General features: G+C 47.6%; 2 protein-coding genes across 3 annotated transcripts in view; one reads left to right on the top strand and one right to left on the bottom strand.

The window, feature by feature from the left end:
- Window positions 1-16,966, top strand: part of Dtx4 (deltex E3 ubiquitin ligase 4) — a 35,801-nt gene extending 18,835 nt beyond the window's left edge. For both annotated transcript variants that reach the window (XM_076844628.2, XM_076844627.2), the window contains 5 exons: window positions 413-474; window positions 1,373-1,525; window positions 3,734-3,895; window positions 8,630-8,719; window positions 13,079-16,966. In XM_076844628.2, coding sequence (XP_076700743.1) covers window positions 413-474; window positions 1,373-1,525; window positions 3,734-3,895; window positions 8,630-8,719; window positions 13,079-13,312 — 701 coding nt within the window. In that variant the 3' untranslated portion in view covers window positions 13,313-16,966. The remainder of the gene's footprint in view (window positions 1-412; window positions 475-1,372; window positions 1,526-3,733; window positions 3,896-8,629; window positions 8,720-13,078) is intronic.
- Window positions 16,967-17,493: 527 nt separating this feature from the next.
- Window positions 17,494-21,233, bottom strand: Mpeg1 (macrophage expressed 1). The gene has a single exon (XM_076844629.2). The coding sequence runs from the start codon at window positions 21,186-21,188 to the stop codon at window positions 19,041-19,043; it is 2,148 nt and encodes a 715-aa protein (XP_076700744.2). The 5' UTR covers window positions 21,189-21,233; the 3' UTR covers window positions 17,494-19,040.
- Window positions 21,234-21,591: the final 358 nt, after the last annotated feature.

Raw genomic sequence — 21,591 nt, forward strand, 5'->3', positions numbered from 1 at the left:
CTTTCAAATTCTTCTTCTTTTTTTTTTTCCTATTTATTTATTTATTTTTGGTACCAGGGATTGACCCAGAGGTGCTTCACCACTGAGCCACATCTCTGGCCCCTTTTAAATTTTTTTTTTTTTTTTAATTGAGAGACAGTATCTCTAAATTGCTTAGGGCCTTGCTAAATTGCTGAAACTGGCTTTGAACTTGCGATCCTCCTGCCTCAGCCTCCCGGGCCACTGGAATTACAGGCATGCACCACCGTGCCTGGCTTCTTTAGAATTCTTAAAACCAATTACAGAACAAATTGCTCCCTTTTCTGCTTTTGAACTTGACTATAACTTTCCTCTCTGGCACGCTTAGGATGGCAAGGCTGGTGGATCCCTTACCCCTGCCCTGGTAACCCAAGGGATCCCTTTGTCCTCCCAGGTAAAACGCCAGAGGAAGTGCTGAAGAAGTATCTGCAGAAGGTCAGGCACCCGCCAGAGGAGGTGAGTGCAGGGGAAGTAGGGCACGGTTCACCTTCCCCATCACCCACAGTCATTTCCTCTGTAGTAGTTTTCTGCAGGATGTGGAGAAGCTGCTCGGCTTGCTAATCCCTGACTGGTACAGAGCTAATCAAGCTGGAGCTCAGGCTCCCAAGTTCATGGTCAGAGCTGCAGCTGTAGCTTAACCTTTCCCCTTTAGCGGAGTGCTGATGGAGTCTAAGCTACTTTACATGACAGTTGGAATTTAAGAAAAACAGCATGCTAAGCCACGTGCGTGCACTCACTTTGGAATGGAATTGATATAGACCGGTGGTTCTCAACTGAGAAGATTTTGCCCCTGAGGGAACATCCGCTTGGGTGTTTACTGGTATCTAGGGGATAGAGACCTGGGACGCTGCTAAGCACTCTACAAAGCCCAGGTCAGTAGCCATAGCAAACAGTATCCACAGTAACATTCCATCAAATGTTAACACTGCTGAAGTTGAGAAATCAGCCATAAATTCATTTAAATAACAGCCTCTCTGGTATATGGGAAACATGATTCCTTTACCCAAGTTCAGCTTAAGCGAAGCTTGTCAGCGTGTCTATTCACAAGCCATCGGAGGAAGAAGACAGGGCTTGGTCAGGGGTTGTAATGTGATTGACAAGCTCAAGTTCACATGTTAACCACTACCAGGAATCACTTCAGGAATTTCTCTGTCGTGTAAAGCAAGACAAAAACATATTTAGATTTGTAAAAGCACACCCTCCACCCCTGATTTGTCAACTTTCTAGAAAAGGAGGGGCAACTGCTCACCCGGCCTCTGCCATCCCATGGGAAGCCCCACAGAGGGGCCCGGGCTGCCCAGGCTGGTGATAACTGATGTCCTCTCTGCTCTTCCCCCCTCATCCCCAACCACAGGACTGCACCATCTGCATGGAGCGCCTCACTGCTCCCTCGGGCTACAAGGGCCCACAGCCCACGGTCAAGCCTGACCTGGTAGGAAAGCTGTCCAGGTGTGGCCACATCTACCACATCTACTGCCTGGTCGCCATGTACAACAATGGGAACAAGGTCAGTGTACCCGGGGGCCTGCTGCCCTGCCCCTGGTAGGCTGTGGAGGACCAAGAACATGAGGGCCCTCCACATTCTTCCCCTGGCAGGTCTGAGGAGTCTTACATCTCCCCACTTCTTACTCATCCAAAAACTACCTGCATTTCAGAAGCTGTTCTGTGCATCTCCTGCTATGGGAAGAGCAGAGGCAGTAAAAGGATACAGACCTGAGCTTGGGTCCTGGTTAGGAACTGAATGACCTTGGGCAAGATTTTTTTTTTTCAGGCTCTCTGAGATTTCCTTTTCCATCTGGAAAATGCAAATATAACAATACCCACTTTGTAAGGTGTTATTACTATTATTATCCAAAAGGATTCCTCTCATGGCTATAATGTTCCCCCTTCACCTTTACACAACTTATTGTGTTGATGTTCCCAAAGTGCCAACCTTGAGACTTTTCTCAGCGTCCCAGACGCACAAGGTGTGGGATGCAGTCATTTCACTATCCTGACCCTGGCCTGAAAGCTTCCATTGGAGCCTCACATTTTAAGAGGTTACTCTGTGTTTAAAGGGCTTTCTTAGCACTTTCTTTCCTTTGGGGTTGACCGTATCCAAGAATGTCTAGTAACTATTTGCTTTTACGTCGGTAGTTTCAAAAATGTCTCTTGAGGCGCTCTCCTTTGTTCTCTTTTGCACTTACACTTAGAAGCATGTGTTTCCATTTTATCAAACACATGAGGGGAAAGGGCCTGAATAGGATGGAGCCGTGCCCCCAAGGCCATGAAACAAGCTAAGGCCTCGGCAGGGAGTGGGACCCCAGCTTCAGAGAGGAGCTGACTCCAATGTGAGTTGTTCCTCTAAATGAGTAGAACTTACATGGAGATGTCCCCAAATAGCTCTTCAGAGGATCTGCATCTTCCCAAAGAGTTGGGGGAGGGACATCTGAAGAGAGCTTTGGTCCCAGCTGTGGGAAAGTCCTCTGTCAGCACATGCGTCCTTCTCCCTTCCTTTTGTGAGCCTGGAAATAGGATTTGCTGTGGGGGCTCCTGCAGGGTTCCCCACCCTCCCTGCCACAGCAGGTGGCACCTCACCAGGTTCTCCTGTGAAACCACACCCCTTCATATCTGTCTGGAAACCCCTACGCCACTAGCAGAGCCACTGGGGGGCAGTGCAGTGCCGTGGGGTGAGGTGGGGGTGATTTAGATGCACTCGCAGGTGTTCTGACCCTCGCTGGTGATGAGCCCCTCAATCTTGCTGTGCCTCAGCTCCTTTATCTGTGAAAGGGGTTCATAATTCCTCCCCGGCTAATGTCAGAAGGTGAGGCTGATGTGAAACAAGCATCGTAGATTCTGTTGTAAGATTTTAAAGTATTACAATTACAGCATCATTTTCTCCTCTGGTGGTTTATGCAGAACTTATCCTCCATCTTTCTAAGCCTATTTATTCTTCAAGGGTCATTTGTTTAAAGTTGTCTTTATTTTCTCCAACACAATGCTCAGTTTATCTTTTCCTAGCAGTGGTTTCCAAACCTGAGTTATTAGACTTTTCACAGAAATCATGAATAGACTGATAACACTTAGATATGCCACTTGCAAAACACATCCTATGGATGATCTCATATAGTATTCCAACAACCCAGTGAGACAGATACGGTTGTTTTTCTGGCTCTCTAAAGAAACTGAGACTCGGAGAGGATAATTGATTTGTCCAAGGTCACACAACAGGTAGAAGGCAGAGCAAATCCAGACAGTCTGACTTCGGAGTTCACATTCCAAACAGACTACACTTTGCAGTCGCCCAGTTCTGATACAGTGGGCCTGTTGTGGGGTCCAAGCATCTTTATTTTTAAGGAACTTTCAAATGATTCTGGTGGTCATCAGTGGGGAAGTCGCTGCTCTTAAGAGCTTGCTATCTGTTCTACCCATTTGAGGCTTAGATATTAGATGATGATTCCCTTTGTGGGCTCCCTGCCCTAGTTTCCTGGCTTCTTCATCAATGACAGGGGCGTCCTTTCTATGTTCCTTAGCATGGAGCCTGAAGCTATTTGTAGAATTTTCTTTCTGTGACTTTGAAGATAGCAGCCGTGGCTTACGTAGCTGGTCAGGATTTCAGGTCTAGTGTGAGGTCGGATCGAGTTTTTCCCCCTTGCCCTTGATCGCTGGTACCTTTGAGGTTGGGTGGAAGGTCATTAGGTTTCCCAGGTTGGCTATTTTGACCTTGTCTCCTCAGGATGGGAGTTTGCAGTGTCCAACCTGTAAGACCATTTATGGGGTGAAGACAGGCACCCAGCCTCCAGGGAAGATGGAGTACCACCTCATCCCCCACTCCTTGCCTGGCCACCCAGACTGCAAAACCATCCGGATTATCTACAGCATCCCCCCGGGCATTCAGGTGAGCCCACCCTCAGCAGCTGCCTTTTATAGTTTTAAGTTTAAATGTTTGCATTCAAAATGTTTTATGCTATGAAAAGTCTCCTTCCCACCCCTGTTCCCCCTCTACAGATCTAATCCCCCATCCTCTCCCCCTCCACTACCATTGTTCTTACTTTCTCATGCACCCTTCCAGGATTCTCTGTGCCCAGGCAACAGAAATTGTATCCGCCCCTCCCATTTTTACACAATGATTGACATTTAGGAACATTGTTTCATACTCTGCATTTTTTCAATGAACAATATAGTTTGTACGTTTTTCAGTACAGAGAGAACTTCCTCTTTCTTTCTTACACAATAATCCATCATGTATGTAAATAATTTAATTCAACAGTCTCAATCAGATGAGAATACATACGGATTATTTCCAATCTTTTGCTACAACGAATAATGTTGGGATGAATAAACTTGTACACATATGAACCTTGCCCAGTGTGCAGCCCTGTACCTGTTTATGTGTAGAATAATTTTCTAGAAGTGGAATTTCTTTGTCAAACAGTAACTTGCATTTCTAATTTGATAGCTCCATGATCACACTGTTCGATAGCTACACTACTGGCTTTGAGTTTCATGGGCATTTCTTTCCTCTTTGGTTCTTTTAAATACAGTTCCAAGGAACAAATCTGAACAATATTCCTGATGGCAGATGTAAATTTTGTGGCCCTTCTTCCCACAATGAAGCTTTATCAAATGTTCTAGGGTGCAGCCTGGATCCACTTTTAGCAAATGTTGATCAGTTTACTTCTTTTACTTTCTCCTATTTGTCTTTTTACATTTAATAAATATCTGCATGTGAATTAGGGACCACGAACACCCTTGGCAGTAGAGAAGGCAGGTGCAGCCCTGATAGGATCCTTTCTCCCTGAAGTCCCCATTCTGCTGGGGCCAGGAAAACCCTAAAGCAAACGGACAAACGGGTGCTTCCAAATAGTGATAAGTCGTGGGGAAATAACCAGGCCCATGTAATAGCCTATAAATGAATTAAGTAAAACATGGTTCTTCCTTGGGGGATTTACCAACCCGTCAGGAAAAGATAAGTGAACATCACCAGTTAATTTAGAGAGCAAAATTGGGTGTGCACCACTGATAGAAGTTGTGCGAGGCAGAGTGAACAAAGAAGAACTGCAAGCCCTTCAAAGTCTGATCAGCCTGGTTCTAGTTCTTGCCTCTGTTGCGCATGTGTGTTTGGGTGGGGGATGCTGAGGATTTAACCAGCATCTCCTACACGCTAGGCCAGCACACTGCCGTTGAGCTACACCCACAGCCCTTTGGGTTTGCTTGTTTTGCTGTTTTGGTTTCGGTTTTTCTGTGTTTGTTTTTGAGACAGGGTCTCCCTAACTTGTCCAGGTTGGCCTGGAACTTCGCGATCCTCCTGCCTCAGCTTCCCCAGTAGCTGGGATTATAGGCGTGCGCCCTGGCTGAGTGTTTACTTGCTGGTGACTCTGGGCCAACCACCTGATCTTTCCAAGCTTAGCTCCTTCAGCAGTGCAGCTGGGCACCTAACAGGCAGAGGTGTTGTGCGGGTGAGAGATGTCTGTGTGTGCACCTGGGGCAAGGGCACAATGGTGCTCAACACCTGGTGTCATTATTATTGAGTATCCTACTCATCCTGGTAAGGACAAGGGCTTGTGTGTGTGTGTGTGTGTGTGTGGTCTGCAGCTCAGAGGGGACTTTCTGGTGCAGGTTACTCTCTAGGGGAGCCTGGGAAATGTGAAGAAATGGAGGAGAGCATTTTTAGTTGGAGGGTATAACAGTTGTGGAGGAGAGAAAGTAGGGGGTGTTGAAGGCAATAAGGAAGAGTTGAATGGGGGGCTAAGACTTGCAAAACGGGAGGGAGCATGACAGAGATGTTGAAGACCAGGCATTGTCGGAGACCGGCACCAGGCCACAGAAGGCCTGAGCACTAGCGCTGAGGGTGAGGACCTTCCTTATTAGGCTGCAGGGAGCCCCTGAAGGTTGCTGGCTTGCGATTAGATTTTGGAATATCATGGGGTTGAGTTTGTGCTTCAGGAAGGACAGTCTGACGTAAGCGCAGAGGACAACCAGAACAAAGACCCATCAGGAGATTACTGCAGTAGTCCAGGCTCTGTAATGGGGCCTCAGCAAGGGAAAGGCCAGAGCAAGAGAGAAACAGCTGGGGGTTGCTCAGGGGAGGCTTCTGGGATGATTCTGAGCCGGCCAGTCGGGGGTGGTAAGGACATGAGTGAAAATATGGGGGTCAGGAGGAACAGCAGGCGGCCTGGGTTAGGACTAGGGTTAGGGCTAGGGACAGGGTCAGAGTTAGAGCTAGGGTTAGGAAGAGCCTACACTGTGGTTTTAGAGGTATCCACGTGCTGCTCAGTGGAGCCCCGGCTCCTCCAGGAACACCCCAGCTCATCCCAGGAGAAATACATGTCTTAGTGGCCATCCTGTAGTCTCAGTGCCTTAGGATACTCAGTGCCGTCTCTTCAGACTTCAGGGGCCACATAGGTGTGGGCCTCGGTGAGGGCTCCAGACGTTCAAGCATTACCTTCACTGCAGAGAAAAAATCCCTACGGGAGAAACTCTGGGCCGGGCTGAGGCTGAGTCGTGACTGCTCTGCTTGGCGACGGGCCCAGAGCACACAGGCTTGCTGGGTCAGTGCCAGGTGGACTCTGCATTGGACACACAAGCAGCAGCCCCAGGAAGGGGAGGAGCAGTCACAGCCCAGTGCTTGGACTTGGCCCCTCAGTCAGGCGGCCAGGCTTAGTGAGGTAGTAATGTCTTTGAGTGTGGAATTGGAACCATCAGGTCCTGCATCTTCAAGAAGACATTCTTGGGACTGGGGATTATAGCTCAGTTGGTAGTGCTTGCCTTGCATGCACAAGGTCCTGGGTTCAATCTCCAGCACCAAAAAAAAACCCAAAAAACAATTTAGCCCAGGGAAGTGTGCCTTTCCCCAGACCCCAGTACAGTCCTCACACCCTGCAGATGGCAAAATCAGAAATGACCTTGAACTGTGCTTTCAGAAAAATTAAAGCAACAGAATTTTTGATCACTATGCATAAAGAGACAAAATGAAAAATCTGTATGCTCATTTGTTCCTTCACTCACTCATTTATGCAGCCAGGACACACTTGCTGATCATCTGTGGGAGAGCTATTGTTAACAGCAGCACAGAATTATCAATTTTTTTTTTTTTTTTGTACTGGGGATTGAACTCAGGGGCACTCGACCACTGAGCCCCATCCCCTGCCCTATTTTGTATTTTCTTTACAGACAAGGTCTCATTGAGTTGCTGAGCACCTTGCTTTTGCTGAGGCTCGCTTTGAACTTACAATCCTCCTGCGTCAGCCTCCTGAGACACTGGCATGACAAGCGTGCACCACCACGCCCAGCTACTGATATTTAATTGGTTGTATCTGGAAGGGGTTTTTAAATAGGGTTCCATCCCTGCAAGGTTTAGGGTTGCTCCGAAATTATGCACAAACATTTGAGTGAGTGGAAAATGTATGCATTGCTACTGAGAAAAAGTGCATTGCTTCTCCTGAGTTGCACAAAGGGGTCAATGAACCCATCTGGCCTCTGATTAAGAAGGCTGGTGTCGTAGTCTCTTTTCTGTTACAGAGTACCTGAGGCTGGGCATTTATAGATAATAGAGATTCATGTGGCTCACAGTTCTGGAGGCTGGGAAGTCCAAGATTGTTGTTTGCATCTAGTGAGGGGCTGTTTCTACTCAGGGCAGAAGCAGAAGGACTACTGGACATGTGGAAGTGGGAGACCATAAGGAGCAACCTTGCTTTAGAGCAACAGGCTTTCACAGTACTAATCCAATCCCTCAAGAGAGAAAGGAGAAGTTCTTTTAGAAAGGCATTGATTCCTCTCCCTAGTCACCCAACAGCCTCTCAAAAGCCCCATCTGCCAACACAGCTGCAATGACTGTGCAATTTCTCATGAGTTTCAGGGGGGACAAACCACATCACAATTGTAGCACCTGGATCTGATTCAATCCTGCTTCAGTTTTTTTTTTTTTTTTTTCCCACCCAGTAGCCTGAGACTGAGCTTTAAATAGGATATTGGGCAACCACAGCTAAAATATCGTTAGAAGATTTTTAGTCCTGAGTCTCCTGATCCGTATGCTAAACAAGAAAACCAACATAAATTCATGATGACAAAGGAGAATCCATGGGAATCATTCAGGCAATTCTGCTTGCAGGATTCATAGCTCAAGACACTTTGATGATTCTGAGTAGTTCACAGCTAAAAAGTGTAGACTGTGCCTCAGAAAAACTGGGCTTAATTTTCAGCAAAGCCGCTAACATTATGGAAGCATTTCACTTTTCTGGGCCACAGTAAAACAGTAGATGATGAAGACAGGGATGATGTTTTAGGTTTACAGGGCTCTTACCATGCACCAGGCTCCAAATGCGTGTAACATGCCAAACAGCCTCACAAGGTGAGTATCCCATGTCATTGCTATCAAATCGATGGGGATCAAAGGCCCCAGAATTGGGCTCCAGCACATCCACCTGGGAGGTAGCAGCTGGGTCCAAACCCAGGTCCAAGGATGCCCAGTCTGTGTGTTTAATCATTCCGCACACTGCTTTGGGGGTCTGTTCTGTCTAGACTCTATGGCCATTATGATCTTCATCATGATTTAATGAGTACCAGCCTGCACTCCTTTCTCATCAGAATTATGTTGAAAAATCCTCTTTGTTTTCTTTCTTTCTGCTTGCAGGGGCCAGAACACCCAAATCCTGGCAAGAGTTTCAGCGCCCGTGGCTTCCCACGACACTGTTACCTTCCAGACAGCGAGAAAGGGAGAAAAGTAAGAGTGGAAATTTCAGAGTAGTTCTGGGGACTTTATTTCTCAGGGCCTGAGGTTTTGCTTCCTACAGTGCAAAGACCAAAGAGAACTGTTTTTTTTTTTTTGTTTTGTTTTGTTTTCATTTTTTCCTCTTGATATATATAGTAACAAGGTCCTATCTGAGTCACCCATAAAAGTAAAGTTGGATATGATTAGAAATTTTTCCTTTTTTTTTTTTTTTTTTGCAGGTGAATGAGGTGAGGCTTTTGATTTGTTCCTCTCCAGGATATTATTGGCAATAATTCATCTATTTTAGTATTCTTTGTTTAAGTGATGCTGCCTAAAGGCAGGACCTGGGAATAGCACCAGTGGTAATATGCAGGAACTTGATAGAAACGCAGAACTATAACCTATTTCAATTTAGCAAGATCCCAGCACATGCTAAAGTGTGAGAAGCACTGATCTGGGGCATGGATCTTAATTGGTGGGAGATTATTTTATTCTTATATATTCTTAGACTTGTCTCCAAAAGGGCAGTGGGAACAATCTTCGGGTTCCTGGACTCCTAGTAACTCATCATCAGGCTCCCATGCTTCTATGAACTCTCATTAGAATTTTTAAAAATCTACATTTGTTTTTCTGTGAATGAGGCCATAAAAATCACTGGACTTTCAGAATCTTTCCTGATCTCAAGAGCGTTGGGAACCACTGGTCTAAGGGAGTGCTGGAAAAACACAGGCAAGAGGTGTGTTTTAGTGGGTTTTCTCTCCAAATCTCAGCAGCCTCCTTCCACAAGATGCCAGTGGCTGTGTGGTTGCTGTGGGCCAATGTCTTCGTCTATCTGGGTGGTTATGAAAAAAATCCCACAGACTGGGTGGCTCAGAAACAACAGAAATGAATTTCTCTCCATTCTGGGGGCTGGGAATCCAAGATCAAGGCTCTGGCAGAATCTGCGTCTGGCAAGACCCACTTCCTGCTCATAGACAAAGCCTTCTCTCTGTGTCCTCACATGGGGAAAGGGGCAAGGGGGCTCTCTCCCAGGACTCTTTTGTAAGAGCATTAATCCCATTCACTGAAATGCATTTCTGTGCCTTAATCACCTCCTAATGCTCTGTCACTCTGGGGGTGAGTGGTCATCATTTGAATTTAGGTGGTAAATAAACACTCAGCTCCAGGGTGCTCCATTTGTCTCCCTGCTCTGAAACCCAGCCCTTGAACGAACAGCCCTTCTGTGGTCCATGCTCTTCCTTCCAAGGGTGGGGAACTGGAGAGAGAAGGGAAAGAGGACAAAAGAGAGAATCCGAGAGGAAGTGTGGAATCCCATTTAGACCTCCTGGCACCTTTTTTTCCTTCTCTCGCTTTCCATAGGCCCTATCAAGTTATGGACAGGCCAGGTGAAGGATGGGGTGGTGAAATGCCCATAGGGAGACCCCTCAGGTCTCATGGTACATGGTGTGGATACGTCCTCATCCAGGGAGGAAGGAGACAGTTTGGAACAATGAAAGAACCAGCTATATCACAAGATGTGCCAGTCAGGTGTTCCCAGATTAAGAATCAGGACTAGGCCTGATGCCTGTTTTTCTTGAGGATCCAAATTTTTGTGCCTGAGCCTGAGATCTGCATCTCAACAGTTGGCTAAATGTCTCTACTGTAAAGTCCTGCTGTTCAAACTAGAACCATGTTCCCCAAAGCTGCTCTGCCTGCAGGACTCTCTTATGTTAACGACATATTCTGAATTCCCAGGAGCCAGAATGGACACATTGGTCTTCTTGGGCCCTCCCTCTTATCCACCACATCCACTTAGCTCCCCAAACTGCCTTCTAAACCACTCGATTCCTTTTATAAACCTGCTACCACCAACCTAGTTAATGCTTCTTCATCTTTCAACGTCACCAGTTTAGTCATCCCAAAACATAATTCCCAGCACCAAACACCTTTGTTTAAAAGAAATAAGATTGAAACTGGGTACAGTGGCACCTACCTGTAATCCCAGTGTTCCAGAAGCTAAGGCAGAAGTGGGGTGCAGTGGCACATGCCTGTAATCCCAGCAGCTCTTGAGGCTGAGGCAGGAGGATCTCGAGTTCAAAGCTAGCCTCAGCTTAGTGAGGCCCTAAGTAACTCAGCAAGCCCCTGTCTCTAAGTAAAATATTTTAAAAGGGCTGGGGATGTGGCTCAGTGGTTAAATTCTCCTGGCTTTAATCCCCAATACCAGGAAATACCAGGAAAAAAAAAAAAATAGAAGATGAAGGATTGCAGGTTCAAGGCCACCCTGGGCAACTCGTAGAAACCTTGTCTCAAAATAGAAATTTTTAAAAGGGGCCAGGGATGTAGCTTAGTGGTAAAACACCACTAGGTTCAATCCCCAGTACCCTCCCCCCTCCAAGAAAAGAAAAAAGAAATAAAATTCAAACAGTTGTTTCTTCTTCACAAAGAATGCTCCTCTCCGCTTGACATAAAAAGCCTGCTGTAGTGTGGTTTTACACCTTCCTGTCTCTCCAGTTGCCCACCCTTGTCCTTCATGTGGGTCTCATTGGAGACTGAGGCACAGTAAGAGCTCAGGCTTTGGAACTAGACCGGCCTGGATTCCAGTCCTAGTTCTCACACTCATAGCTGCAGAAACTGGTATTAAAGGCTGCACATCCGTGTGACTTGTTTCCTCATCTGTCCAGCAGTGGTAATAATTTCTGTGTGGACAGGATGTTGTAGGAATTCAGTGAAAGTGGTGGCAGCTGTTGTTGTAATCATCCATTGCCGGGGGCTCCTATTTACTTAGTCTACACGTCCTCTCTGTTAACATACCTCCGATCCTCCCTTCCGCTGAGACTCTGCTCAGAAGCAGCCTCCTCCTTGAAATACATGCTGATCCCTATCCAAAGTATACTTTGGACCCTGGGCCATGGAGTCAGGCAGCCCTGAGGTCCACCTCCAATACACACCCTGCTGCCTGCCACTAGCTATAAGACCAAGGCAAGTTCTGATTTTTTTTTTTTAATCTTCTGAGCCTGTTTTTCTCATTTGTTTAAAAAAAAAAAAAAAAAAAAGGGTGGCAGGGGTGGGGGGGTGTGATGATGAGAGTATCTGAATCCCAGTTATTGTGATCACTGTGTAACTCAACGCCTGGTGCTGAGTCAGTAACCTCTCAGGAAAGGGTAGCTCCTGTTTTCGAGTTTACTATTGTGTTCCTGGGCTTTGCTTCACTGTGACAGAATACCTCAGAGCAATCAGCTGAAAGGGGGAAAGATTTGTTTTGAGTCATGGTTTCAGTCCCTTGTCACTTGCTCCTGTCACTTTGGGCCTTTGGTGAGGCAGAACATCATGGCTGGGAGCATGTGGTGGAAGGAAACTGCTTACCTCATGGTGACCAGGAGGCAAATAGAGAAAGGGGGGGGGAGGGACTGGGGAGAAAACAAACCTTCCCAGGGCGCACACCTCCAGTGACGTACTCCCTCCCACCGGACCCCAGGGACTAAGGTTTCTCCGATCTCCCAACAGCACCATCAGTTGGGGACCAAGCTTTTTGGCACACAGCCTTTAGGGGACATTTAAGATTCAAACTGCAACAGCTACTGTTATTGCTGTTATGATTCCCCAGCCGTCAGCCTGTACCATGTCTGGAAGAGTTCATCTTTCCAGGTGTCTTCCTCAGACGGACAGTACTCTGACCAAGACTGGGAAGAGGATGTTAGTCTCGCTCCACCAAGATTTTGTTGAATCTAGATGAACCAGAACATTCTGCAAACCCCAACACAGGCCACAGCTTCCTCATCTATGAAATGGGGATAATGATAGCACTTGCCATGGACCTGGCTCCAAGTGTGGTGTGAGGACCAGATGGGAGATCCATATGAGAGAGCCTGGAAGAAGTCAGAGGGCTTGTTAAGATGTCACTGGAGCAATGTTTCACAGTCTTAGTTGTTGGTAAATCAATTCCACCTCGAGGTGGTGCTGGTGAAGGGCAGAAGTTCAGAAGTCCCCAGATCCCTAAGTTTTAAATGCAACTGTTATGCTGGTAGCTGACCTTTTTTTTTTTTTTTTTAAAGTATTGTACTCCAGGCACTAGTATGAAAATGCTTTTCTTGTAGTGTCCCATAAGATGTCCACAACCTTTGAGACGGATTATACCATCGCCACTTTATAAATAAGGATTCTAGGCATCAGAGAGGTGCTATGATTTGTCCATGGTCACAGTTATTCATTGACAGAGCCAAGACTCAACCTAGAGTTCCCTGACTCCGAGTCCAAGTCTCCTTCTCTCTCATTGAATTGCTTAGGACTTCCTGACGCAGGGAGAGTGGGACCCTTGAGAGGACCCTACCACCCAAGGGGCAGTGTCTGACCAACACTGAAGTCCGCCCTCGGTCTCTTTCCTTGGCTCCACAGGTTCTCAAGTTGCTCCTCGTGGCCTGGGATCGCCGTCTCATCTTTGCCATCGGCACCTCCAGCACCACGGGCGAGTCTGATACCGTCATCTGGAATGAGGTGCACCACAAGACAGAGTTTGGCTCTAATCTCACGGGCCACGGCTACCCAGATGCCAATTACCTGGATAACGTGCTGGCCGAACTGGCTGCCCAGGGCATCTCTGAGGACAGCACTGCCCAGGAGAAAGACTGAGGCTGGAGAGGCATCGAGGTGGGAGGGGCTGTGGGACCACGGGGCAGGAACAGGGAGAGCCCAGGTGGAAGTTGGTGCCATGCCCTCCCTACTCCCTCATCCTCCCTCACCCTGTCTCTATCCGCCATCCCACCCAGACTGGGAGGGGAGGCAGGTTGCATAAGGTGACATGATTCATAAACCTCCTCCGACAAAACGGGACATGGGGTGATGGCCATCCGGGGTCTGTTCCTGTTGAGTTTTCGGTGCTGGGTAGGCAAGAATCCCCACCCCCTCCATCCCTCAAGCGGGGGGGCACGGTCGGTCAGCACACTCGGGTGTGGACAGTGCGTGGCACTGCACACCTTGCCTTGTGAAGCTGAGGTTTCTGGCCTCAGCTGGCTTCTAGCTGCTTCCACTCTGCTTTGAGAGCGGAGTTTCCACTTTTCTCTCCTCCACTGAGGCCGAGAGCTCTCACTGTGCAAGGTGGGTGGGGGGCACCAAGGGGTGGACCGCTAAACTGCTGTGACATCAGATCCCTGGATGCCTTGGTGTGGGGCGAGCAAGTGCTTCTTGCTGACGGGGTCAGAGAGGCAGACGCCCCTGGGAGCGGGTTCAGCTCTCTCCATCGTCCTCTGGGCTTCTCTGGGCCTTCTCTTCCCCCTCACATCTGTGACCTGTCCAAAGAGGCATCTGGTTCTTTTGCATGGATGGATGGACTCTGGGATTCTTCTCTGGGACGGCATCCTGTGATGCTGTTTCCAGCCCCTCTCTGATCAAACCAGAGCCTGCGTCCCACTGGGCATCTGCACTGTCCTCAGGGAGAGGAGCCCACAGCCTTCTTCCCAACTCATCCCAGACCAGCTCAAAGATTCCACGAGTTTCATGGATTCACTGTGAGTGGGGCCCATGCTGGGCCCTGTGCCGTCTGTGTATGAGCCTATGTGTGTGTGGGTGTGTGCGTGTCGTGGGCCACGTTGGTGGACAGTCCATCCCATCATGACCCTGAAATCTATTTTGCAAGACGCCAAACCCCAGTTCTGAGGGATGAAACTTCCAGGGTGTGGTCCCTGGACTTTCCTCTTTTTGCCAACCCATCTCATGATAAACGTGGAACCTGATGGAGGTAGAATTGTGCTTAGGGGGATGTATGGAGGTGAGACCTGGACCCACACCTTTTTCTATTTCTGTTCAAGATGGAATCAGAGCCAACCTCCGTCCAATCTTGTTTTTATGAGGGTTTCAATCTGTACCCATGCAAATTTGCGAGGTAAGCCCAGAGATGGTGCTGGGCCCCTCATCTGACCCACAGATTGACCTCCAACAAGGTGAAAGCCTCTAGTTCATTCCTAACAGGGTTGGGACCACATTATGTTCTGGTCCGAAGTGCATCTGGGTTGTATCCCAAGACCCTGTCTATCTCCCCTCAACATCCTCTTGCCTTTGGCTCCAATAATGGATTGAGTATCAGGGAGAACAGGGGTTCTCAAGAAGGGAAACCCAATTCTCCTTTTTGAAAGTGGGTTCTTTGAACTATGTGTTTGGGGGAAGTTCCTCTGGATACTAATTTGAATTTATATACCTCATGTTTTGGGGGTTTGACGTATATATATATATGCATATATATTTCATAAAATTTGGAAGGTTTTTGATGCTGGAAAAAAAAAATGAAACAAAAGAACCTTCCACAGTGGTACTTAAGTTAGAACTGGAGGCCAAGGTTTCATAACAGCAGCTCCACAGCTGCTTGCTGTTAGCCCTGCAGCCACTTTGACATAAGTGTGACTAGTGGATTCACCTGTCACCAGTTCCTTGGGACTTGCTGGTGCTGAGTCTTTCTTTACTCCCATTTGGCTACAGGGACAATAATTGGCCACATCAGAGGGAGCTCTGAGAGGAGGAATTATTCCTGCCACCCTTAATCCAGTCTCTCCCAGCAGTGGGAAGCTATTTTGCAGATGAAAAGACTGGTCCTGAGTTCACTGCCCCTGGGGCCTAAGTTCCTACTACAGTCAGGAAGGAAACATTAGAACTAAATGACAGAGATGCCCCTGCAGACTGTAATGTCACACTGCCAAGTTATCACATGCCAGAGATCATCCTCTGGGCTTCTCTGGGCCCTCTCTTCCCCCTCACACCTGTGACCTGTCCAAAGAGGCATCGGGTTCTTCTGCATGGATGGATGGACTACTCTGGGATTCTTCTCTGGGGTAGCGTCCTGTGATGCTGTTTCCAGCCCCTGTAAGCGTCATACCATTGCCCTTGTCAAGCACCTTCTGGGCTTCTAGGCCGCAGGGATGAGGAACCTGTGTGTAGGAAAATTCAGGAAGCTCGGGTGGAGAAGAAACGAAGACCTGCTCAGACAACTGGAAATGGGCAGTGGGGCGACACTTCATCAGGCAGAAGGACAAGGACTGAAGATGATATATAAGGGAGTCGGGAGGCAGTGGCAGTACCACTTGGAGAGGGAGTCTTCATGCCTTCAAGCCCCCCACCCCCACCCCACCCTAGGTCTTGGATGTGTTTGTGCCCCGGTTCTCGTCCTCTCCGAGGAAGCTCAGTAGGGGCTGCCTCACCCTCAAGCTGCTCTTCTTGTTGAGCTTTCTGGGCAGAGAGGATCCTGGATTTCCTTTCTAACACTGTGCTAGGCAAGGCAGTGGGGGGTGGGCATTCCCTTGCCCCTTATCTTGTGCCAACGTGGAAAGGCAGAGTCTTGGTTTCAGTGAGAAGCCTGCCAGCAGAGCCCTGTGTGCCCACTACTGTGAAGCAGGGTGTTTCCCACTGGAATCCCTACTGTGCTCTCTGGGCCCCAGTAGGGGCTCTCGCGCTCTTCTTCTTTTCACGGGCTGAGCACCAGCCCCAGAGTCTCCAGGGATGACCAACGGGATCAGAGACAAACCTTCTCGGATGCTCATCCTTTAAAAGGTTACGTGGTGTGTACGTGGTTGCGTGTGCCTTTGTGTTTTCATTCCCTTCCCCTTTTTGTGAAAACTGAACATCTCTGTGGTTTTATGCTTGGTCAAAAGTGCTCGTCCTGGTATTGCACTATTGTGTGCATGAGAGGACTGGGGGAAGGCCTATGTGGTGCAAGAAAGGCCCCCGGCCCCCTCTCCTTGTCTGTGATCACTGGCATTTGAGTGGGGGGTTCTGGAAGAGACAGGTGAATGTCCAAATGTAATTGTTGTGTTTGTAAACTGCTGTGCTTTGAAGTTCTTTGGTATTACTCTGAGAGGACATTGCCACCTGGTGCTCATGAGGTGTATGTGCAGAAGAATAAATGGCAAATGAACAACCACAAACAGTTGTTACTGGGAACCTTCTGCTTTTTGCCGACTAGTGCACCTGGGAGGCATCTGGGTTATTTCCTCAGTCTGTAACCAACCACAAACCCTTCCACAAGATAAGGGGAAAGTCTCTTTTCTCTAATTTTCTTTGTCCACTTCTTTTCTACCCACACATTTGACCTGACTTGACTCCTTGCTCCCGCAGAGAAACAGACCACATGGCAAGGGAAACGGGAAGGTGAACTTGTGGGAGAAAGGTCATCTTTGAAATCATGAATGTTGACTTCTTAAATGTCCCTCCACCTGACGACAATACAGTGTGTGTTTTAATCATTTCTAGACTGCCGTTTTTCAAATAAATGTGTACTATTAATCATTCCACTATTGATAAGAACACAAAAATAAAATGCAAATGCAGAACCACCAATGTCACCAAAATCTGTCTCCATCTCTGATAGTCCATGGGGTGTGGTGTTCTTGGAAGTCAGGACTGGTCTTTCTCCAGACTTCAGACTAAGATCATCTGTTAGGAAGCTAAAACACAGCAGAGCCTGTGGGTGTGAGCCCTGCACCCAGAATCTGACTTTGTAAAGTGATTTGATGGATGTGAACAGCACAATCCCACGTTCTGATTTCATATGGATGAACGGTGTTGGACAGTGTTCCTTAGTACCTATTTAAATGCACATCTCTGTGTAGTTTTGTTCATAGAAATATAAGTTTGTAAAGAACTTTGATTTCAATGGGCAGTTAATACATTTAAAGTCTGGCAACCTTTGGCTCTACTTTGCCATTCTGATGGTTAATTGTTAAAGATTTCATAAAGTCAGTATTTTCAGAAAAGAAGTTAGGTTAGCTGAAACATACAAACACCCAGGTATTTAGAAACATTTTAATGCTTAAGGGGCAGGGTAAAGGGAAGAGGTTATAGAGACTGGTGTCCTTGAATGGACAGTTAGGTAAGGGGCTCAAAATCTGTTCTCTATCTCAGTTGGAAACGAATGAGTTTTCTTACTCCCACCTTCCCACATTCTGAGACAATATGCTTTTCAGAAAAAAAGGCTGCTGTCAGCTCAAACCCTTGATTGTGAACATCAACAAGGAGAGAACAAAGTATCCTTCATAGAAGATAACTCACTGGCAACATCTGATATGGCAAATGTATGTGTATTTTTTTTTAATGTGGAGAAACATTGATGTTGTGGAGGTGACTGCAATTAGACAATACTGGCGTTCAAGTTGAGCAAAGCCCCACACACTTCCAGGTGGCAGTCATGCATCCTGCTAGATGCCCCAGGAAACTCAGTCTGAAGCTGCTCTAAATGTCGCAAGTGACTCTGGATGCCTTTTTCAGTTCATGTAAAGACAAAGATTGGATCACCTCTGTCCCTTTTCTACCAGGTAAAGCAGTTGGTGCTTTCTACAGTGTTTTGGTTAGGGAGGAAATGATACTTGGAGTGGATTCTCACTTACTGTTGGAATGTGGTGTGTCTGTGCACATGAGCCCCTGCACCCAGGCTTGTGATGGGAAGACAGGAAGGGTGCAGGCCATCCACAGAAGAGGAAGGGGGTATATTTTGGTAGCACAGAACACAAAATCATAATGTTTGATCTACGAAATCGACATCTCCCCTCAGTGCCTCATCTAGGATGATCAGTTAGCTGGTTGGGAATAAGAATCCCAATTTTCCCTGAGCACCGGAGTCTTTTGTAGTTTTTTTTTTTTTTTTTTTTTTACTACATGTGTCCCTGTAATCTCTTCACCCATGGCCTCCTAGTAGAAGTCTATAAGTTGAAATATATTCATAGGACTTGTGGACACTAGTCAGAAGTCCAAGAGTGGTCTGGTCTCAGGAAGTCCTAATCCTCAGGCAGCTGGGAGAAGGGGAATTGGTTTAGGCAACATCTTTTCTTTCAGATGAGCTGGGGGAGATAGTAGCCCATTGACCCAGAGCCCTCAAAGCTGAATACAGTGGCCAAGTGGGGTTTCCTGTGTCTCTAGGGCTCTGTCTGTCTCTAGGATCATAAAAAAAAATCAAGACAGCTTTTTAAAACACAAAATAGAGATGGTGCTTTACAGGAACTCTGACAGCTCCCAGATTGGAAACCACTGCAGACTTCAGACTAAATGCATAGATTCCAAATTCAGACATCTATTTTCTCCCTCCTGTCTTGTGACACATGCACAAATATGGAAAAAGACACTTCCTCTCCATTTTAATCCCCGGGGTAGCTTTTGCTTAGTGAGAGTCAAGATTGCTCCCTCTCCCCACCTCCAATCTCGCTCGTGTAGCTCATTGCATTTCCTGGCTCAGAAACCTAATTAAGAAGTCACAAAGTTATACCTGCTTTTTGTTCCATTGACACCTCAATACTTAGGAAGGCAAAAGTGGAGAGGGAAGACATGACAGACGTGCGCTGAAGCTGTGGTCAGAGATGACAGCACACTGTTTCTCTGGGAAGATTTAAGCTGGGCTTTGCTGCAGCTCTGAGGCGGGGAAGTCTTCGGGGGGTAGAATCTCTGAAGTCAAATTCCTCCTCTCCTCCTCGAATAACTGGTATTCCCTTCTCTTGTATTTCCTGGTGCCATAGATAGCCAAGGCAATGACAGCTGCCAGGACAGTGGTGACTCCCACTGTGATCCCAGCTGCTGCCCCTCCCGACAGGCCTTCGCTGTTCCCATGGATGACTTTCATGGCTCTGCGCAGCTCCAGAGGTTCCCCCAGCCTCCATCGGTGGGTCTGGGAGTCTTTAATCCAGGATCTGGCCATCTCTCTGTTTGTCACCAAGACAGTGTTAGTGCTCTGACTTAGGAGGGGTGGCCTGGTGAAAGGTGGGAGCCTGGCGGGGGGCAGGGACCCACCTGTGAAGACCCCAGCCTTGATGCAGTAGGACACTTGGCATCCATCGCTGATGACAGCTAGGTGTTGGCTAAAGCCCTCGGGACACTTTTTCAGAGAGGGTACCCCATCTGTGGATATAGAAGACTTTAACAAGGGGTTCCCAACTGCACAACTGAAGAACCCACCAAAGGGGACAGAAAACTTGTATCCCATCTCATAGTCCAGAGAAACACATATGCTGAGGCTTGCAAAGAGGCTCACTGGGATGTAGCCAACTGGGCAGGACTGTGCATTTGTCATCGGGTTCACACTCTTACTGCTGAAGAGGCCCCCAAAAAGAAGTCCTGAGTTTGCAGGTACTTGGTCCTTGACCATGCACCAAAAAACCCTAAATTGAACCTTTGACACCTCGAATACATCTTCACACACCGTACTGCAGAAGATGACCAAGTAGCACTTCTCCTTACACTCCAACTGACTATAGCCCTCCTCATAGACCTGAGTCAGCAGATGGACTGGAGAGTAGCCAGCAGGGCAGGAGAAATTGCCAGTGAGTGGATTCTTCTGCTGCAACTTTTGGCAAAGGAGAGCACTCCTGCTCCCTGTGAGTTGAGTGCATTCTTGATAAATCCCACCAAAGGAGAAGTTGGTCATTTTCCCCTCACAGGAGCCATCATCTGTATTGGCATGAAAATTGAAGTTGGGTGAGTTGATATCAGTACACCCGGGGTAGGTGTTGAAGTTGTAATACTGTCTCACAGCAGTTTCCACCGTTTGTGACAGCTTATTCACCAAGGGACCAGGCAATTGAGGCAGCGTGTTTGGCTTGATGAAGAAATGCAGGGGCAGGCCAGCACGATCTATTGCCACCAGGTGGTTGGTGGTACTCTGCTGCCAGGTTTGGAGGGTGATGCCTGGGTAAAAGGGAACCCCTCCAATGCTCTGAACCCTGGAGTTGGTTCGGTTTGCGAGGTAGCTCTTGGTCAAGTCATCCTGGTAGGTGACGTTCACTGATGCTTTGAAGTTCACGGTGTTTAAGAAGGAAACTCCGGCGGACACGGTCACACCTATATGGTTGCTCTGGCTGTCCTGGAGGAAGGAGGACTTGATATGGTCCTCCTGCATGAGAATAGCTCCAGCTTCCAGACTAGTGATGACATGGGTGCCATAGTTGAGGACCAGGAGCTCTGCCAGGTAGGTGGCCATTCTTGTCTGATTGTTCGCTAGAAAGTCAGAGATATCCATGAGGTCCTTCATAAATCCTGAGCTGAGTTTGGAGGCTGGGTCGATTTTGACTGTGTAGATCATGTTTCTTACCTGAACACGAGTCGTCGCAGCTTGGTCCCTCACTTGAAGGGTCTTCATCCTCTGGAATTCAGTGGAGAACTTGCCATTGACCTTGGAAAAAGCAGAGATCTCCATGTTGATGGAAGAAGAGATGCTGCTCTTGTAATTCATCCAGGATTCCAGGATTTCCGAGTTCAAGTCCAGGTTGCTCTGTTTCTGCGGAATGGTGAAGACTTCATCGGGGATGATGTACTGTCCATCCTCTGTGGTTCTGCAATTGGTGTAGTTCAACTCTATCACCCGTCCCATGTCCACGTTGCGCAGATTATCCCAGCCCCCTCCGGGGAGGACCTCCAGCACAGGGATTTTCAAGGCATTCTTGCATCTTTGAACTCCAGTCTCCTCTTTCTCTCCTAGAGGCGGGTCTGTTTTCGCGCAGGCCACCACAGCCCAGAAGACGAAGGCAGCCCTGAAGCTGCTCATGGTGCTGACAGCCCCGGCCCCACACCAGCTTGAAGCAGCAGCCAGCGAGCACACTGAAAGATGGAAAAGAGAGCAGTGGCTGAAACAGAAATTTCAACTGTTCTCCTAAAGTCAACTGTTCCTCTTTAGTTTAACGCCATTGCAAAACGGGGAAATGAAAGTTGGTTGGAATATTGAAGTCTATTAAAACTTTGCAAAACTTATGTTCTTCTAGTCTGCAAACAGAGTCCTGTGCTTCAAAGTTCACTGCCCTGTGTTCCCTATCTGCAGCTGGTTACTCTGCAGCAGTAGTGGGCACCCAAAAATCGTGACTCCGTGGCTTACCACTTCCCCACCCAAAGGCTCTGGATTGGGTTGTTTGTTCACTTTCTTGGACTTGATGTTTTAAATTTTGCTTGACTTC

This window comes from Callospermophilus lateralis, chromosome 2, assembly GCF_048772815.1.
Source record: "Callospermophilus lateralis isolate mCalLat2 chromosome 2, mCalLat2.hap1, whole genome shotgun sequence".
Classification (NCBI taxonomy): Eukaryota; Metazoa; Chordata; class Mammalia; order Rodentia; family Sciuridae; genus Callospermophilus; species Callospermophilus lateralis.